This window comes from Heliangelus exortis, chromosome 3, assembly GCF_036169615.1.
Source record: "Heliangelus exortis chromosome 3, bHelExo1.hap1, whole genome shotgun sequence".
Lineage (NCBI taxonomy): Eukaryota > Metazoa > Chordata > Aves > Apodiformes > Trochilidae > Heliangelus > Heliangelus exortis.
Genome location: NC_092424.1, coordinates 17,235,870 through 17,250,856, shown reverse-complemented (window position 1 = coordinate 17,250,856; position 14,987 = coordinate 17,235,870). Strand labels below are relative to the sequence as shown.

The following is a 14,987-nucleotide window of genomic DNA, read 5'->3' as shown; positions in this document are numbered from 1 at the left end:
GCAAACTGAGGGCAAAGGTAATGACAGCCTTGAGACCCTGTAGATTTGTAAACTGGCCTGCGTGTGCTTGGCATCTCTGTTCCCCACTGCCCTCTGCCCCTGGACTCTTTGTACATCTGTTTCAGCCTGGTTTTGTTGTATTAAATGATCAATGAACACAAGGATCTACTCATAAAGCCAGTGCCAGGACCAAGCCTTAGTGTGAAACTGATTGCATCCATGTCTCTGTGCAAACTCATCAGTAGTGCTTTACTTGACCTGTGTCTGGTTGTGGCCAGTGCATGCAGGCCCTGGGGCTCTCTTCCCTCACACCTCTTATAACACTACTGAGCTACCCTCATCTGTCCCTCATAGTCAGCTCAAGACCCTTCCACAGGGCTTGCTGTAGGCTTTTCTGCAAAGAAGAACCTGGGGTCACAAACTGAGTAGTTACGTGGCAGGATTGCAAAACAGACAAATGATATTCTGGGAAGTGTTAAGTATAGGGCCATGTATCAGGCAAGGAAGATGATTTCTGGGGTCTGTTGGCATCTGGATTTTTCTTCCACACTGCAATAGAGACTCCTGTTTTGGGTACCATGCTTTTAAAAGAACAAAAAAATAGAGAGAGCTGACAGAAAAGCAAGGGGGATAACAGACAGTTCAGAAAACCTGAGCTCCCAGGAAAGGCAGAAGGAAATTAGGCTGAAAAAAAGAAAGATAAATCTGAGGGAAGGGAAAATATAGCAGTCTGATGAGTATTCAACTGTTGTCTATGTCCAGTGCAGGTACAAAGTTAAGCATTAGCTTAATTTGCAACAAGACATTTGCATTAGGAATTACAAAAAAATTACTAGTTATAAGGGCAATGAAATACCATGAGGGGATGCTGCTTGCTGTGACTGTAAAGTCCACTTTGTTGGAAAGCTGTTTAAAAATAAGTATCTGTCTGCCAGGAATAGCTTGATATACATCATTCTGTGCTGGTGCTGGGGAGTGGAGTATGAGCTGAATGAGCTGAAATCCCTTTCAGCTATAGATCTGTAAGTCTTGTTAATGCTGTCAAATTTTAGGAAAACGTGTATTTATTCTGCTCAAATGGAGTGACAGATATATATGACCTTTTCCATCAGTTTAACAATATGCCTACCTTTTTTTTTTTTCTTTTTTTTTTTCCCCTAAAGCCTGCATTCCTTGGCTGCCTCTGGATGTGCAAATTTCAGTGGAGGTGGGAACCCCCTTGTGCCTGACTACTAAGCTGTGAGTACCTGTCTTGGATAGGGACTGTGCTGCCTTCCTTGGTGTATTTCTCACTTCCATCATGGATCACCACACTCACTCTCATCAGAACAAAGGTAATCTGAGCTAATTCAGAAGTACCTGTACTCTGTTTTGTAACATACACAGATAATGGCATGGTATGGGTGTTAATGTAATGACTTGCCAGTCAAAACTAAATGCAAATAATCTATTTAAATGTTTGTATTACATATACTTTTAAAGTACAGACCAATATGGAATATAAGGTCCTGTGAACTGTGGCCCTGAAATGTGGCTTATAGAGACCACAGGGGTAGGAGCTTACACTTTACTGTAAAATGCTTAAGTTGTCCAGCTGCCCAGACATCTGAAAGACAATAATGAGGGGCTTCTGGTTGATGTAGAATCAGAAGAGGTGGGGAAAAGTTACTGATGTTGATTTTCCTTTGGTAAGAGGAAGATGCACTGGAGCCTTAAGAATGAAAAAGTTTGTATGCTCCCATTTCGTTGCTTACTTGGCTCCTGCTAAAAAGACCAAGCCTCCAACACAGAGTATAAATATCAGAATCCAGTACTAAAAGGGATCTCCTACCTCACTTCCTAAGGTGTTTATAATTTTCTGTCATCCTTCAGATTTTACAGCTGATAGTAAAAAGAGAACAGTTTATTGCCATATTGTGTCTTGAAGGTTATATATGCCTACACTCTTTAAATAATGACCTTGTCAGGTAACAGCTGGACAAAGGAGGATAACATAGTTTTAGTTGAGTGTGTAGTTCTTCCAGTCCTGATGTATGATATTTTTAATAGTAACCTGTAATATTTAATAAAGCAACTAAACAGACTTCCATATTGGCAGGAGAGATAAATAGTGGAAGAGCTAGAAATGCATCTGCTAGGATTCTTTGTTCTTTCTGTCATCTGCAAGGAATTCTGTCCTTAACTCCTGTTATCACAACCACAGATGTCTGTAGCATACTCCCCAACCCACATATCCCCAGATTGTTTAGTAAGTGTATGCATTCAGTGAATTTAGCACTTTAGGATAAGTGTGTGGACTGTACAGGTAACCTGAATATTCATGAGTGGAAAAAAATAAGTATTACAATTAAAGATAATAAAGAAGTATTACAAAGAGCTGATTGTATAGCTGCATGCTATCTTCTTTGCATTTTACTTCCAAGTTGTCCATTTAACGTGCCAGCTATAATCTTGCTGGAAAAAATTTGTTAGGAACAAGAGAGATGCATTCAAAGTGCAGGAGTAACTTTCCACTTTTAACAGGTGAGTTTCTGGACAGTTCCATCAATCATTGCAAAGAAAAAGAGACTCCTTCCTGGTTAGCTTTTGCTGAGCCACTGAGAAACTGGAGTGTTTTCCAGTTCCTTGGGATAAGAGCTACTCAGGATGAAAAAGCAAAGGTACTCCTTGGTTTCTCTCAGGATGAAATTTTTGTTCTGTTATGTCAAAAGAAGTTTTGCTGTGGTTTTGAATAAAGATAAATCTTTTTCAGCAGGCAGTGACATGGGTAGGAGTCAGTGTTTCCCCCAGTTGTCCCAGAGGAGGGAGAAAGCCTACCTTGCTGGGAAGCAGGGACTACAAGGATTCCTTCTCCATCCTGGATCTGTATGGAGGCTCTCCTCTCAGTTTGGTCTCAAAAGCAAGAAGTGGAGAGGCTGCAAGTGATTCTGTACATAACCTTCTCAGTCCTTTCACCCAGTATTAGGTTTGAGGGAGATCTGTAAGAAGTTGTAGCTGCTTCTCCAGGGGTAAAGGCATTCCTGTGGGGTGTATTCTCTAGCTGTTATGCTATAACATCCTGCCATGGTATCCATGCTGGGAATAGAAGCCACCTGTTGTGGTTTAAACCTGGCAGGCAGCTAAATACCACACAGCCATTTGCTCAGGCTCACTCTCCTCCAGTGGGATGGGGGAGAGGATCAGGAAAAATGTAAAACTCAAGGGTTGAGATAAAGAGAGTTTAATAGGGCAGAAAAGGAAGAGAAAATAATAATAATTATAAAAGAATATACAGAACAAGGGATGCACAATGCAATTACTCACTACCCACTGACCAATGCCCCACCAGTCCCTGAGCAGCCACCACCCCCTGGGCATCTCTCCCCAATTTATCATTGTTCAGCATGACATCAGATGGTCTGGAATATCCCTTTGGACAGTTTGTGTCAGCTGTTCTGTCTGCCAGCTTCTTGAGTACTCTCAGACTCCTTGCTGGCAGGGCAGTATGAAAAACTGAAAAATCCTTAGTACAAGAACTGCTCATCAACAACTAAAACATCAGTGTATTATCAACATTATTCTCATCCTAAATCAGAAACACAGTATTAGAACAGCTGTTAGGAAGAAAATTAACTCTATCCCAGCCAAAACCAGGACACTTCTTTGGAGGCATGTGGTAGCTTGCTGCAGGAACCTGCCACAGGCTGGCTGAGCAGCTACTTCTCTTTCATCTTCATGACCATATTAAGCACCAGGCCCACTGGCATGGAACATCACAAGGGAAAAATGAGCATCTCATTTAAGCAGTTACTACTCCTGCATCACTGCTTGTTTTTGCTAAGTAATCCTGTTCAGCTACATACCAGTTCTGGAGCCTGCTCAGTATGGTTATGTGAGTTACCTCAGTCTCTGGCTCCTGTTTGTGCCTTCTGTCATCTTTGCACGAGCCTTCTATCATCCATCGTGAGCAATTAATGCGAAAATGTAAAGGACAGAGAGGCAACTGAACAATTCTGTCTGCTGAACAAGGCACAGTCCCCAAAATTGCAACCCTTATAAAAATGATTACTTGCGTATACAGACACAGCAGTTGGTGCACACCATGGTGTATGTATTTATTTCATCCACTATCCTGTTTAAGTGCAGCTTTGAATGTTAGACATGAGGTGATGCAGTTGCCCAGTTAGAAGCACCTCTGCTCTTCCTGTACCCTGAGCAGCCTCCAGCTGCTGCTGCAACAGGGTTTAGATCTCCTGCAAGTCTTTACAGCACTTGCCAGCCCAATGCAGATGTCTTGGACAACCTAGGTCATCTAAAATGATCCCTCACTCAGATCTGTCCTTGTCACTCCCAAGATGTCTGTGTAGCTGTAAAAATGGGTTACATTTGAAGTTTGAAGCTTTTATTTTCTTTATAAAAGAAAGAGGTTTCCTTTGTCTTAGTTAAAGGGCTCATTAGGAGAACTAAAAGCTCTTCATTATTCTTGTGCATGAAAGAAAACCCAGAAGTTCATGAGCTGTCACATGCAATGAAAAACTGTAAGTATATAGTGTGTCTATAATCTGTATGTAAACCACAGTGAAAAGTGACAGTTTTGATGTCACCTGACTATTATGCAATCAAAAGCTTTGGGGTCCTTTGATTAAGAATTTATGAGATTTCAGTTTCACTAAAGACTGTTGCTGGTTTAACGTGAGTAGAGTTTTGTGAGAAGTCAAGCCACTGTGTGATAAAAAGAATGTACTGGTTGCATGACTGTCGTGCAGCTTTCTACATTTAAGGGTTTCTTTCCAGAAATTCCCTAAGTATGCTTCATGATGTATGATTCAAGCAATTTCACAAAAGAAAAGAAATAAAATGGAAATAACCTGAAATCTTAACCATTGCTCTAGAGCACATAATTTTATTATGTATCTTACAATAGCAGGATGATGGGGCGTTATTAAATCTAAGTCTTGGAGTCATGTTATGTCATGTGTAATGGAAAAGAAAAATTATGAATTCTAAAACCCTAAAAATATTTACAAACATACACACACAGACCCTACACACACCCTTATGTTTTCGTAGTACTGCTTCATGGATTTTGAATACTTGTTACTAGCAATGCCAAAATAAGATGTTGGGCCTAGAGTTGGGTTTTCAGGTTACAGCTATTCAAGCACAGGTCACCCCGTGTGTTACCTCACTGGTCTACACTGGAAATCTCATTTTTTCCAGTAGCTCCAGTCTGAAGTTCAGTCCCAGTGTTTACTCCCAAAGTATGCAGGTTTCAGCACACCCAGAGTTTTGTTTTCATCACTTTTGAAGCACTGAAAAATCCTGACTTTGCTGGAATAGATAGAATACATTGAAAGGAGGTGAGAGCCAGGCCTGTAGTCTTCTTTCTTTTCTGGGGCCTTCCTGATGCATAGATTTGCTTTAGAACCTTTGCTCTATGAATTGCTCTATGTGACCATAAAGGCCAGATGCTCAAAGATCCCGAAGGCACCTGCACGTGTGGTGCAGACAAAAACTGCCTCAGTGGTCACCTTTAGTGCTTGACCAAGAGCCTTCTGCTTATTGTCTGGACAGCAAAGAGAGGAGGTGTGGAGCCCACACTGAATCAACACATTGCACAAATGTATTGAACAATATATAGGAGGTGAGCTTCAGGCATGGGCAACAAGGTGCACACAAAATGTTGCCACTTAGTCATTCTCAAGGACCTGTACATCTAAAAAGAACCATTAAATTTATATGTCAGTTAAGCAGACATCATTAGTTCAAATAATATTTTGGATTATTTTCTTAATGAAAAGGAAATGATACAGAATAGAAAAGGTAAAGAATTATTTAAACTATGAGCTTTCTTACAGAAGTATGCAGTGGGGTGATAAATTATTTCATATCATGCCATTCTAAATCCTAAAAATCATGTCAGATCACTGAAAAGCTGACTAGCATTTAACTGTAATGGAGCTGTAACACCAAGACAAATTTAGCTGAAGAAATATTGAAAGTGCCAGGATAATTAATGTAATTATAATGGTCTCTACTCTCTTGCAAAGCCCTATAGTCTTCCCTACTGACTTTTCCTCTAAAGCAAAATAAATGTTAGCAATAATAATGGCTCATATCACCTTACAAAGCTGCAAAATCATGTATCACAAGAAATAGGAGCCTTTTGCCAATCAAAACAGAAAAAGATTTTAGCATTCTCAAGTGTCTTAGCTTTTGGCATTTGGAGTAAAACCAACTGTATTTGAAAAATAAAGCACTATTTTATGGAAAACTTATGTTCTCTAAGAGCCTGGAAGCTATCAAAAAATACTTTCTTGAAATCATTGCAATTTTTAAAAACAACAATGCAACTTATACATTGTCTAAAACCAATTTTGTTAGTTTTAGTACATATCCCACAGAAAGGGTAAATCTCCCTAGCAAGCCATCATGCAATACCTGAATCTGCAGTTGTTTTTCAGTGTGTCTCTGTTGTAGCATATTGATGAGATCAGTCAATAGGCATGGAAGAAAACCTGAGAGGTAGAAAATGTGATGTGACAGAATGAATGACACATGGGAATCCCACAGCCACAGTGTCAGTGCTGTGTCAGTGCTGTGCTGTCAGGAGCAGAAGGCAATTACTACACAAAAATAGTCTTTTCAGATTTCCTAAATGTAGTAATTAGGGCTGTCAGATCTATTCAAATTACAGATAAATTCTATGGAAAACCTTTACCTTAAAATGAAAGTAGAAAGCGAGGTTTGTGTATCTTGGGAAATAATAATTTGAAGGTCATTTACATCTCTCTAACTCTGCCTCTTGTGCATGTGAACATATTTACTGTTCCTCAGGTGTGAAAGGACTTCCCAAGAGCATGGGCTTTTTCTCTGTGCCTCTTCACCTCTTCATTTATTCATAAGCCCTGCAGCCAGAAAGAGTCATTGCAGATCATCTTGTCTTACTCTGACATAATAGAGGCAGTTGGATTTCACAAATAAAGCCCATCATTTCCAGTAGAATGATACCCAGCCTGGCTTTTGAAATGGCAAATGCCAAAGGTTCCACAAGCCAGCCTTCTCCAGTTCCTTTGCAGCTCTCAAGGTAAGCCCAAGAGCTTACCTGAGTGGATGGAGTGACTTTCAAGAGCATAGAAAAGTAGGAATGATTCACTCTTGATGAAGGAAAGCTCCATTTATTGGGGCAGAATTTCCTTAAGTTACACGCAGAAAGCCAGAATGAAATCTACAGTGTTGGATAAAGGGTAGACTATTGAAAATTCAAGGAGAGTGAAAACTCCTTTTCAATTTTGACAATATGTACTGCAGATCACAGAAGTCACGTCAGCAAACTGAGGTTCTGGGTTTTTTTCTGCCAAAGAATCTCAAACACAGCAGTGTTAAATGAATAGAAAAGGAAAAAAATATTTTCTGAGTCCTTTTCTTGGCTCACTTGCTCTTAAACCATCATATTCAGTCATATTACAGAAAACCCTCTGAGCAGCATATGAATCTGCCAAATTTTTGGCCCAAGGAAAGGGAAAAATGTTGAGAAAGATCTACAGATAATCCATCGGATCAGAGAGAGATATATTGCTGCCCCATCAACATCATAATTCTATATTGTGTGAAAGGATGGCCAAGAAAGTCAAAGAGATTTCAAATGCATTCAAATTTGAAGAGCTAAACAAATCAGTTGTCTTTATTCACTGTGTATGAATTTCTGCAGTACTTTGTAAAATGTTTTTAATTATCAATGTCAGTTTAGAGCGCCCTGAAAAAGGAGAAGACTATTCTGAAAACATAGTTTAAACACTAATAGGAATTAGTATCTTCCTGACCACGAGAGAACTGCAGTGATGGCTACACATTAAAACAAAAATTCTGATCTCCTTTGAACCAAGATACCTCAACCACAACTCCAGGTCAGTCAGCAGCTATATCTGGATTAATGTCTTGCAAAAGAGGACAGAGCCCAGTCCGAGGTTAATCAGTTGCTTTCTGCTCTGCATACACAGAAATCATAAAGACAAGAAGAGGATTTAGCTGATTTTAACCAAGCACTTTGGTAAAGAGACAAGTCTGTTCTAACACTCTTCTTATGTTTGTAGAGATAGAATAATAGAATTAAATCAATCTTACAGAAGGACAAGTAAAGTTACATAGAAGCCCGCATTATTGTTATTAATTAAAAATAATTTTTTAGAGTTACTGAGACATGAAGCTACTTCTTGGGGGGAAGATGTGAAGTCTTGAGGAATGGGGAAAGACATTCTATTACCAAGAAGAAGTTACAGAGATCTGGGAACACAACTGAAGAGCTATGAAAGATCGCATCTAAACTTGCTATCTTGATAGTGTCCATCACAAGTATACTGCAAGCATGAGGAAGACCAAAGTTCATTGTTATTCCTGGGTGTTGAAAAAACTTAAATCTCTGCTGTGACACAACATGTTAACTTTTGGCATTTGGCACCTTTAAATCAGAATGAGAGGCTAATGCAATTCACCCAGAAACTCAGCTAACAATCTTCCAACAATTCGCCACTGAAGTTGAAAAAATAAAATAATTGAAGGCAGAGTTAAACTGAAACTCTGACAAAACTAAATGAGTTCCCAGTATTATGGAAAGAAGAGAGACAAAGTGATATGCCAGATGGTGATTATATGGAGTTAGAGCAGTGAACTGTGTAAAGCTAAAGGAATGGTAATAATGAAAATGAATCTGACTATTAAACAAAGGGATAAGAAACAGTGCCACTGAGAGATGGGTGTGTAGTCAGCAACACGAAATGGGATACTCTTTGGGAGAGATTGGCTCCAGAGCTGACAATTCTGCAACTTGTCAATGCTTTTCAAAGCAAACCCAACGACTCTTATTAAATATCAGATCATCTGCAGTGAGTTATGAAAACTGATGTGTCCATGCTGTCTTACTTGACAACATTGAACAGAGAATGGTTAAAATAACTCCTTCCATCCTTCCCTTGCTCCATAGTCTGCCCAGCAGAGCTGCTTTGCAGTACTGGCTCTGGGAGCCTCCTGCTGTAGTAGGGAAAGCTGACAGAGGCCCCAGGCTTCAGGGGGGTGGGGGCTGCAGCACCTTTGTACTGGAGCCCCAAGTCCCTGATGCTTAGTGACAGTATCCAGTGGGCACTCATCAATTTCCTTGCCACTTTTAAAGGTGATGGGGTAAGGGATAATGAAAATATGTGGGGTGAGAGAGGGAGTTTGAGAGGGGCTCCCTGGTACCATCAAGATGTCAAGGTCCCAGGTGCCATTGTCAAGGTCCCAGGTGCTTTGAAGGGCTCTTGAGCTTGTGTGCCCCAGCCAGGCAGTGCAGGTTGGACAGACTCCCTCCCACTGGGAAACAGCAGCAGCAGCTGGGAAGAGGATCCCAGGCACTGATCTGCCATGCTCGGGGGCACCAAGGCATCTGAATCTTTCTTAAGGCCAGTAGAGTTACACATTATAAATGTATTTTATTTCAGTGTGTTGTTAGGCTACAGATGACATGATGCTTCTGCACAGCGCAGTTTCCAGTTTCTTCTCACCTTTTTTTATCAGGCTCCAGCTGGATCCTCCACTGCATTCACATATTGCCTGTGCCCACATTAAATATTTAACCCGGGGTGTGGCAAAATCTTTTCCTTGCTAAGGACTGAAAGCCTTCTGAACACCTTTAATAGGTCACAACTTGACAAACATCTTAATATTATCCAAAAGTAATCAGAAAAATAAATAAACTATGTGTTGGCAAGCAGCCTGAAAGAAAATCAGAAGTCACACTGAAGCTTGACTATTTTCCTCTCCCTTGTTGTTCCTTTCTCTCTCCCTCAGTAAGGAGAGAGAATTAAAAATATTAATTAAAATATTCCTCCTCAAAGCAGCCATTTAAGGCTGAGATCAGGGAATAACAGCCACAGCCTTCAAAGTCCTTCCTTTGTCCCAGCATCTAAAGTGATGCACAGCAGCAGCTGGGAAGGGCCTCATCCTCCTGGACACAACCATGCCTTGAACTCCAGAATCGAGGTGTCTGCTATTTCTGCACCAGCCTCCATCTCTCTGACCCATTGCTGTAGTTTGCTGCTTCTCCTTTAGTTTATTCACCCACTCTTCACTTTACCTGCCCAACCTGGTTTTGGCTCTCACCTTTCTTTCTCCAGCCTCACTGACCACGCTCCTACACAGTTGCTCTTTCCCTTCTTCACCTCCTTAAACTTCAGTCCCCCCCTGAATCCCTTTCTCTAACCCCATGTTTTGACCTCTCACTTCGTGCACATACACACCCCCCCACGATGTGACTCCTGCATGGAAAAAGACAAACTAATACACAAGCAAATGGTTGGGTTTCTTTATTCATCCTGTTGAGTGGAGAGGAGGTACCTGCTCTTTGGAAAGGACTCTCCTCAGAGCAGTGGGCATTTTCTTACTCTGTTCCTTGATCCCATGTTCAGAACCACCTGTGAATAAAGGGACAGATTAGACCAGTTCTGAAGTTCTGTCCTCTGGGTTAAAAAGAGGCCAAGATGGGAAAAGATGGAAAGGAAAGGAAAGGAAAGGAAAGGAAAGGAAAGGAAAGGAAAGGAAAGGAAAGGAAAGGAAAGGAAAGGAAAGGAAAGGAAAGGAAAGGAAAGGAAAGGAAAGGAAAGGAAAGGAGAGGAGAGGAGAGGAGAGGAGAGGAGAGGAGAGGAGAGGAGAGGAGAGGAGAGGAAAGGAAAGGAAAGGAAAGGAAAGGAAAGGAAAGGAAAGGAAAGGAAAGGAAAGGAAAGGAAAGGAAAGGAAAGGAAAGGAAAGGAAAGGAAAGGAAAGGAAAGGAAAGGAAAGGAAAGGAAAGGAAAGGAAAGGAAAGGAAAGGAAAGGAAAGGAAAGGAAAGGAAAGGAGTAAGGAAAGGAAAGGAGTAAGGAAAGGAGAAAGGAAAGGAGTAAGGAAAAGAAAGGAAAGGAGTAAGGAAAGGAGAAAGGAAAGGAGTAAGGAAAGGAGAAAGGAAAGGGCAAGCAGGAGGAACAGTATCACAGAGTAGAACTTTATATGCCAAATAGCATTTCATACGTGGTAAATACATGAAGCCAGATGTCACTGAATCTTCAGTAGTCACATGTGCTGACATCCTCCTAAGGGAAGGAAATATTTATATGTAAAGCCTTCTGTTTCTATATTGTTTCTTAAGTTAAATTTATAGCTTGACAGTGAAAAATTGTTCTACACCTGTTATGGCTATACCTCTTAAACAGAGATATAGCCAAGGGTAACATCAATTTGACATTTAAAAGAATCAGACAGTCATGTACTGTCTTTAATAGTGACACTGTCAATCAGCTGATTTTTATGTTTAATATGTTGTGCTCACAAAATGTATGAAATGTTTTCTAGATTAAATGGGAATGTAATCCTGACCTTTAACAAAAAGTAAAATCTAGATGGCTCATTTGCACAATTGGTATATTTTACTGCTAAGACATATTTAGCACAGTCCTAAAACTGAGCCTTCTAGCAGAGCTAAGGTAGAGTGAAAAGTAAAATTCAGTATGAATATGCCTAAATTAAACTGTATGAGTCTTTCCCACAGATTTCCCATGATAGGTTCCAAATGGATGGCAGTCAGATGGTAATTATAAATCATTGCTTTCAGTTCTCTGACTTGAGCACTATCCAATGTAGACAGTGAACACCTCTGAAATAGCTTATACAGTCACCTCGAAGACTTCAGATGTTAGCTTTGCTGTTGTTACTTACATGGAAAAATCTAAGAAGTGTCTTCTCACATCAGGTTTTTTCACTCCTGTGCAATTTGAGAAGGTGTTGGACAGCAGAGGAGACTCTGGGATTCTCTTCTGCAGACTCAGGAAGATGGTCCTATACTGTGTCATTTGCAAGTCACATTTGATTTTTTTTTTTCAGGACCTATACTAGAAACTTTTTTTAAAACTGAAAGTTACTGGGGGAACATCCTTACTCCCGCTGAGTGGATTTTAGACACTTTTTATTAGATCACATTCTTCTATCTGTCACTAACTCACAGAGATCTATTAATATAATTAATATGTATTACCAGGTCAAGAGTGCCTTGTGAAATGTTCCAGCAAATTCAGGCTGGAGTGATACTGAAACAACTACAGAAAGTGGTGGATATGCAAAAACTGAACAGTGGGTATTAGAGGCCCTTTGAAAATGAGGGTTAAGAAAACATAAATGTATTTCAAATTGAAGTCCTAAGCCTGGTAAAATTTGTGCAGATGCTTAACATTTTACTTTGTGAGAAGCTCCATTTAAATCAATGAGGCTCTTCACAGCATGTAAAACTTGACACATATACAAGCCTGTTCAGGATGAGGGCCAAAAATTTTATTGAAGAGTGTGACTTGCTTGGAGACATTCCAGAGGAATAAAACATGTAGGGCTTTCTATAAAGTTGGTACCATTCTGCTTTTTAAACAGACATGAATTCATTCAAAGAAGGTAAGGTCTAGATATTTATATCAAGCATGTGGAAGTTTGTGCTTACTTGAGCTTTAATAAAATAACAGTAATGCTTCTAGATTTGTAGACTGGGCTGAATTCTTGATATATATTTATTTAGACATTTATAATATTACTTCTCTTACTTATTTTACTGTCTTACCTATAGTTCTACTACCAGACAAAATTTGTTCTACTAGCTAATAAATTGCTATATCTTTCAAGCAGACTGCATGGAAAATAGTTTCTATTATTTATTTTGTGACCTTAGACATGACAAAAAGTAAATCTTCCTATCTTACCTCAAGCTAATTCAGCACTAAGTTTATAAGACAAGAATTTATTGCTCAATTTGCAGCTCTCATATTGAAGAGCAATGTATTCATTTCAGGGACAGAGTCTAAGGTTAGATTGGTATTGAAGGTGCAATAAAAATGGGAATGCTGGGAGGGTCAGCAGGACTTTTCAAGAGCAAATCCAGTATAGTTCTTGAACTACAATGACTGTGAGGTGACAGATATCACAGAACAGACTTTACTGGTTTAAGTGGAACCTGTTCCACACCTGAAAGTATTCATCCCCCAGCTGTTATCCAGGCATAGTCTCAAACTACTTCAGATAAATGCTTTGACATTTTAGCTCTTCAAAAACCAGAAATAGTCATTTGGCCCATTGGGTGCTGGACTGCTTGGTGGTAGATGCTGCCAGCACTTTAAATAGGCAGCCTAGGGAGACACGTGGAACATCTGGCGACAAGAGCTACTTTTAATCACAGAGGCCACAGGTCACATTGTACCACAGCAGACAAAATCAGTGTCACATTTAGCAAAGCACATTTATGTGACACTACAGGGTGTCTTGAGGTCAGATTTAAAAGCTTCTGCAGATGTAGACAGGAACCTAGCAGGACTTTCAGAATCCCCTAAGTGTTTATTTCCCATTTGTTTCACACTAGGTCCATCTTTGTAGTAAGACTTTTAAAATAACAACAGTATGGCATTAGGTGCCTCAAGGCATGCTGCCTTGCTTCAGGCTGTGGAAAGCCAGGGGCTGCCAATTGGATAACTGGTTTTCACCTACATATACTTTTAGGGCAGCTGTTTCATTCTTTACCAAAATCCTCTAAAACTCCTAGTCTGGGAATGCAGGAGACCTGGGTGAGGTAACAGGGACATTTGCTACATGAACGAGGTACATTTTAGACAACAGAATTGCAGAGAAAGTCCCAGAAGTCTCTTCCCTTTCCTGGGCTGTGGTAAAACCTCTGGATTTTTCAACAGAGAAAACACTTCATATATACAGGGAAAATAATAGTTACTTTACCACTGGACCTAGACTTGGTGCTTCAAAATCATCTTTGCAGGAAAGGATACCTCCCCTTCTCCTTGCTCCCCAACCCACAGCCAGACTCTGGCCATGCTGGAAGGCATCAGGCCCTTTCTCTTGGCATGCTTTCCTGAGCAACTTCTGCATTCCTATTTTTAAAAGTTGCACAGTTTGAAAATATAAGAACACATGCTCTTTGCAAGATAATCTCCAGTTCCTTCCCCATTCCACACTGTCACACTGCTCAGAGCCAATTCTGATGCATAGCATTGCTGGAAGGTCTGTTGCAGAAATGTATATAATCTATATTATGACTTGCCTGAGAAAAAGGGGGTGGTGGTGGGGTGGGGGGTGGGGAATATTCACGAATTAATTGCATTTTCAAGATCTCAGTGTTCAGAACTAGAAGTAATGAATCAAGAGCAATGCCCTTGGAAATCCTATACTGGGAATGCAAGGATCAGCAGAGTAGCACTAGATGGCACTATAGTAATTTTCACTCTAAAAGCATTGGCCTAGCCCAGAAAAGTTGGACTTGGGTCCAGCTTTGAATGGGCAGCTCAGATTTACCATCTAAAATTTGCCTGGGGAGATTCTGAGGAATGTAAGAAATAGCAGTCTTTCCAAGGATTAAAAAATATAGCCTTGAGTAGTTTGGTTAGTGACAGAATACATATGATGAAGAAGAGCATGGAAAACTACTGGAATACTTTCATTTCATAAAGTGAGACCACAAGGCACCTGAAAATGTATTATGTTCTATTGAACACAAGGTAAAGACATCCAGGTTCAGTAAATATAAAATTATCTCCCTCAAAGGCACACAAAAATATAATGTGTCAGCGAGGCAACTCTCTGTCTGCAGATACAAATTAGCTCTTTGTAATGATGGTGTTTTGTGCCTAAAAATGAAAATTTGTCTCTGTGGGCCAAAATCCGCTAGATTTTTGGGATTGGCCTTATAATTTGCATTTTCTATCATGCAGAGTTAAATGCTGACTATTGCCAGTTTCTTTTGATGTTTCCCACAGGTGGGAGGTAACATCAAAGGTTGATGCATATCTTGTTCCTGATAACAGACAGTGTAGCTTGTTGTTTCTAACTGGTACTGCAATAACCTGATTTGAGAGCCTGCCTTTAAAACTTTAAAGAATTGGTCTTCTACAGGAAAAAGTGAGTGATTCTGTAGCTTATCTTATCAATACTTACAGGAGAAAATAGAGCCTGTAGAAAAAATCAT

The 14,987-nt window shown here is 40.0% G+C and overlaps 1 protein-coding gene across 3 annotated transcripts in view; it reads left to right on the top strand.

Annotated features, from left to right (window-relative positions):
• CRIPT (CXXC repeat containing interactor of PDZ3 domain) overlaps positions 1–12,500 on the top strand; it is a 40,345-nt gene extending 27,845 nt beyond the window's left edge. Inside the window, exons 5-6 of one of the 3 annotated variants that reach the window (XR_011725009.1) lie at positions 1,162–1,334; positions 11,733–12,500. Coding sequence is in view for 2 of the 3 variants with exons in the window: in XM_071739431.1 (XP_071595532.1) it covers positions 1,162–1,229 (68 nt within the window). In the remaining variant the exon portion in view is untranslated. Of the gene's footprint in view, positions 1–1,161; positions 6,254–11,732 lie in introns of those variants that run through there. The other 2 variants (XM_071739431.1, XM_071739429.1) reach the window with 2 other exon arrangements.
• Positions 12,501–14,987: the final 2,487 nt, after the last annotated feature.